Raw genomic sequence first — 5,963 nt, 5'->3', positions numbered from 1 at the left:
TTCTTCGTGGACCCTTCGTGGGTGGAGCCCTCCGTGGACTCGCGCAACCGTTACGCTCCGTGGGTTGAAGTCTCCATCAACGTGGATGTACGATAGCACCACCTATCGGAACCATGACAAAAACATCCGTGTCTCCAATTGCGTTTGAATTCTCCAAACCCTTCCCCTTACATTCTTGCAAGTTGCATGCTTTACTTTCCGCTGCTCATATACTCTTTGCATGCTTGCTTGATATGTATTGTGTTTGTTAAGATTGTGCCAAAACTCCACTTCAACTTAAAGAAATTAAAAACTGCAACTTTTGGTACTTAGTGTCTAATAACCCCCCCCTCTAGACACCTCTTCTCGATCCTTTCAAAAGGTAACAAGCGTCGGATCCACGCAGGATCAATCTCTTCAGTGATGCTCAATCACTTGGGGTTTCTAGGTGTTTGGGTTTGGGTTTTTCCTTACTTGATGATTTTCGCTCAAAGTCCTCGGAGGATGGGTTGCTCTCAAATGACAAGTGTCAGTTTCTCTTGGAGCAGCCAACCAGCTAGTGGTTGTAGGGGGCGGCTATTTATAGCCTAGGGAGCAGCCCGACATGATAAGACATAAATGCCCTTCAATGATATGACCGTTAGGTGGATAGATATTTTGGGACAGCTGGCGCATAGCACAACAACGGTCGGAATTTTGAGTAGCAAAATCCCCAGGGCTATCATGTTACTCACTGTGCAGGCAATCCGCACTGGCGAATTCCTAACTCCTCAGTCAGAACAAATTCCTCAGAGACCAGAAGAACTTCGTCTCTGTCACTGAAGAATATGACTGGACTGTATGAGATTTCCAATGGCTTCACTCGAAGGGATTGGTAGGTGTAGGATTTTGAGTTGAGCATCACATGGAAATTTTTCCTTAGTATTTCCTCGACCCCCTTTAACAGTACGGTGTTTCCTATGACTCAAGAAAGAGAAAATGAAACTACGAAAACAAAAGTCTTCACGCTTCATGTTCCTCGAATGAATACCGAGTCTTCAAGGTCACACCAATTTCTTCACTTTCAAAGTCTTCAGAAAGTCTTCAGAGATCCAAAGTCTTCAGTCGAAGAACTTTATTTTTAGTGGTCGACTTTCTCTGTAAATATCAAACTCCTCATAGACTTATAGACCTGTGTACACTCACAAACACATTAGTCCCTTAACCTATAAGTCTTCAATACACCAAAATCACTAAGGGGCACTAGATGCACTTACAATGGGAATTTGTTAATATCCGGTTGTAGAAAACTTGACAGTTAACTTAATTAAAATGTATCAACCGCATGTGTACCCGTGATGGTCTCTTTTCGGCGGAGTCCGGGAAGAGAACATGGTATCGTGTTATGCTTGAACGTAAGTAGCTGCAGGATCACTTCTTGATCACTTTTAGCTTCTCGACCATGCATTGCTTCTCTAGTCGCTCTCTTTTGCGTAAGATAGCCACCATATATGCTCAGTGCTTTGCTGCAGCTCCACCTCACTACCCCTTTCCCACCCTTAAGCTTAAATAGTCTTGATCGCGAGGGTGTGAGATTGTTGAGTCCTCGTGACTCACATATACTTCCAAACAGATGCAGGTGCCGATGATGCCAGTGCAGGGGATGCTACCGAACTCAAGTTGGAGTTCGATGAGGATTCGGGCCGTTACTATGTTTCTTTTTGTCCGGATGATCAGTAGGGGAGCCTAGTTGGGGCGATCGGGGATCTAGCATTTGGGGTTGTCTTTTTTGGTTTTGGTTCCGTAGTCGGACCTTGATTGTATTCTGGATGATGTATGATTATTTATGTATTGTGTGAAGTGGCGATTGTAGGCCGACTCTTTATCTCTTTCTTATTCAGTACATGGGATGTGTAAAGATTACCCCTCTTGCGACAGACCTATCATGCGGCTATGCCTCTAAGTCGTGCTCCAACACGTGGGAGATATAGCCGTATTGTGGGGGTTACAACTCTACTATGGGTGAGCCACTCTTTGTCACATCTTCACAAGTCCATTGCCACTATAATGGACGGCAAGCTTCAAGGATGATCTCTTCGCGATGCTCCACTTGAACTTGCACACCGCAACCTAACCCCACAAAGAACTCTCACGAATACCGTGGGTTAGTACACAAAGTGTAATGGACAATGCTTACCATAACATGGGATCACTTGATCCCTCAGTACATCTTGTATGCTTTGTGTGTTGATCAACTTGATTCACTCTTGACTTAGTCTTGATCAACCTTGAATCTTTCCAACTCTCTTAATTTGGATGATGTCTTGAAGGTAGACATGAATGATCACACACTCTTCTTCTTCAAGACATGCTTGCAATAAGCTCATCACTCACATGACCAATCTTTAAATAATTCCTTAATAGCACATTGGTCAACTCATAAACTCCTTGGATGATGTCTTTGGATAATTCACTCTTGAGTTAGTCTTGATCAACCTTGAATCTTTCCAACTCTCGTCATTTGGATGATGTCTTGAAGGTATACATGAATGACACACTCTTCTTATTCAAGACATGCTTTCAATAAGCTCAACACTCACATGACCAATGTTTGCATAATTCCTTAATAGCACCTTGGTCAACTCATAAACTCCTTGAAACCAACATATGGACTTCAAGAAAAGCCTATGGACAAATCCTGCAAATATAACTCAATGCAACCATTAGTCCATAGAGAATGTCATCAATTACCAAAATCACACATGGGGGCACCGCATGTCCTTTCACACAGAAGGAACAACGGTACAACATGTTCCTCCTGAAGCAACACCAGCTGATGGAGGGCCAGATCTACGGCAAGCGCGTGAGCAAGGAGGCCGTGGAGGCCATGGCCACGTCGAACCCCAACTTCACCGCGAAGCAGCGTGCCATCTAAGATGTCATCCACGCTCAAGCCGCCGCTCGTTAAGAATCAGCAGCTGTGGAGGCGCAGCTGCAAGCCATCGCGGAGGAGAACAATGCCAGCTGCGCCTCCTACGCGCCGCCGACGAACTATCAGGCGGCCCGGTGGGAGGACGCCAACGCCGATGCCACCATTTCCATAGTGGACCTCACGTCTACCGACGATGGACATGCCGTGGACTCCTTCAAGGATGAGTAGGCCACGGGACGCGGCAGGTCCTTATGTCCCATGTGGTCTGGCCCGTCTCCCGTGTTCTACTCTTCCTCGTCGGAGACCGCACCTTCACTTCACGGGTCTTATCGTCGGTGCTCATGGAAACGGCGGACGGAGGACGACATGGGCTTGGACGTCGGGCGCCGCCGCCATAGGATAGGTTTAGGGCCGGGTCGGTTTTTTGTTCTAAATGTTCGAAATGCAATGAAAATCCGTCCTGTTTGTATGAAATCCGTCATGTTAATATGAAATCCGGGCGTGTTTTCACGAATTTCCTCCGTTTTGTTGAAAAGGAGTTTGAAATGTATGCGGCTACGGTTGGATGACGGCCTCCCGCATCCATGTTCGCGGACTGGTCCCCCCTGTCCGCGGACGGATGCGGGAGAAAATTTGCGGGTTGCCGTTGAAGATGCTCTTACTAGGGGACTGAGAAGATCTAGTTAGAATATGTGTCGCTGCATTCGACAAACGATTTACATGACTAAAACGAACAAACGGAAAGAACGACGCTAACTCCTTGATATCAGCAATGATGAGCCCTACTGGAGAGCGACTGGCGAGCGACCAATCACCGAAACATTGGTTCTCTGAATAACGGACAAACAGTTTGAGCGGAAAACAACCCTGGGAAATCTTTGCCGGCGGGTGAGAGCCACCGCACATCGTAGTGCCGGTGCTTTAGCTAAATCTAGGGCGCTAACCTTGTCGGCGTGCTAGCAGCAAGCCAGCAAGCAATCTTCGATGTGATTCCTAATCACCATGCCAATTCTCATCCGTTGAGACTTCTTAAAAAGTGAAGCATCCACATTGACGGTCACTACATCTGTCGATGACGGAACCCATTCAACACGAGATACCAGGATATCACGCCTTGAAACAATTGTAGTCTTACCACAATTCTGCACAATGAAGTCAACAAAAACTAAAGCTTTCTCAGCCACTCTACCAGGATGCATCCTAAAATCATTGTTTCTTCCAACATTTCAGGTCTCTTAAATGTGTCAAATTATTACTACCAAAGCCGTGGCTTTGAGAGAGGTCGCTCTCTTGACGAAATCAAATATCTATTGCTTGGTATGAGTAAAACTTTTACGGCGTAGAGGTTTACGGCGTAGAAGCCTAAATTCCGCTTCAGAAGGTTTGCTAGACGCGTCAAAGAAATGAAATGGTCGGGGAATTTGGACGTGATTTACACAGCTCAAACCGGTCGCGGCCCGGAATGAAAAGTCGTCTCACCGCGGACACACAGGCACAGGCAGATCGGGCTCGTCTCCTCAGTGTCGGCGCCAATGGGCAGCCACGACCGGCAGAGAGACCCCCCGCGTCGTCTCGCCCAAATCGGAGAATAGTTCCAACACATCGCACATCGCACAGAAAAAGCTACTACGACTACGCGTCCCCTTTCCCACTGGTAGGAAGGAACCAGCATCAACTGCAGCGGCCTCCACTAGCAGCAGGACCAGCCGGGACGCCGGGCGGGGATGGCGAACGCGTCGTCCATCTCGCGTAGCCTCCGGCGATCCCTCGCCCCTGACGACCTCCACCGCCTCCTCCTCCAGCGCTCGCGGGCGTTCGTGACGGCTGAGTGCCACCGCCCCGTCGTCCTTCACAAGCGCGGCCCCGACATCCTCCACGACCCATGGTTCAACCGGGTACGCACCTACTCGCTCGTCGTCGTCTCCTGGTTCCGTTTGCAGAGGGTTTCGCGGCGATGGCCTGACGCGCGCGGGTTGTGCTGCTTCTGCAGGGAACGGCGTTCTCGATGACGGAGAGGGACCGGCTCGGCCTCCGCGGCCTGCTCCCGCCCAGTGTCGTTTCCTCGCAGCAGCAGATCGACCGATTCAGTACGACATGATACCCCGGCGCTTCAATTCCTTCCTTGCTTACTCCGTGTCTCGTTTACGGCTCTCCCAAAATTGGATTGGTCGGTGCCGCGCAGGGAGGTATTTTGGTGGATGATAACCAGACCGGTCCATTTTTAGGGGTTTTGGAGGGTGAGTGACTTTAGCTAGTACTCCAATTCACAGACATTGAGGCCTCCTTTGGTTTGGAGGAATTTCATAGGAATTTTAGAGGATAGGATTTTTATAGGATTTTTTCCTTTAGAGCCCTTTGGTTCATAGGAATAGATTCCTATTCCTACATAGGATTGGTTCCTATCCTTCACATTTCATAGGAAAATAAAAATGAGCCTAGACTCAATGAAAAAATTCCTTTGGTGTCAACCAAATGACATCTCGTTTCCTATTCCTACTCATAGGATTTGAGATACATGCCATCTCATTTCCTACAAAATTCCTATTCCTATAATAATCCTATCCTATGAACCAAAAGAGGCCACACTAATGTTGCTCAGTATGTGCATTGCTGAATCGTTGCTGAATGCTGAGCAACTGCAGGCTAAACTTTTTGGTTTGATCTCTAGTCTAGTGTAAATGTGTGCATTGTGTTTAGGCTCCAGCTTGGAATAATTCCAAATTTCAAAACCGGCTTCTAGTGCTCTACAAGCTAGGTCAAACAACTTCTCTGAAAACTAGAATCAAGTATAGCCGATGGCCCGATGTACCGGTTAAAGTTCAAACGGCAATCACAAACTCAGTTGAAAAATTGTCCAAACAACCAAGTGGCTCCAATGCTGAAGCTGCAAGTTTCACTCAGGTCTAGAGATGTATGAGGGTTTAGTACTAGCATACTAGGGGCTAAGGGTCTAGCGTCCATCGTGCCGTAGACGTCCGATTATTGTACTGGGGCTGAGTATATTCATTCCCTTTTCATGCTCGTGCTAGCGATTACGCCATCCTTGTGTACGTAGCACTCTAGCCCCCCCCCC

At 47.6% G+C, this 5,963-nt stretch overlaps 1 protein-coding gene across 1 annotated transcript in view; it reads left to right on the top strand.

Moving 5' to 3' along the window:
- Window positions 1-4,426: 4,426 nt before the first annotated feature.
- LOC119354435 (NAD-dependent malic enzyme 62 kDa isoform, mitochondrial-like) overlaps window positions 4,427-5,963 on the top strand; it is a 19,808-nt gene continuing 18,271 nt past the window's right edge. Inside the window, exons 1-2 of the mRNA XM_037621167.1 lie at window positions 4,427-4,785; window positions 4,881-4,977. Of these exons, the coding sequence (XP_037477064.1) occupies window positions 4,615-4,785; window positions 4,881-4,977 (268 nt within the window). The 5' untranslated portion in view covers window positions 4,427-4,614. The remainder of the gene's footprint in view (window positions 4,786-4,880; window positions 4,978-5,963) is intronic.

This window comes from Triticum dicoccoides, chromosome 2A (assembly GCF_002162155.2).
Source record: "Triticum dicoccoides isolate Atlit2015 ecotype Zavitan chromosome 2A, WEW_v2.0, whole genome shotgun sequence".
Lineage (NCBI taxonomy): Eukaryota > Viridiplantae > Streptophyta > Magnoliopsida > Poales > Poaceae > Triticum > Triticum dicoccoides.
This window is presented reverse-complemented; position numbering and strand designations above follow the sequence as displayed.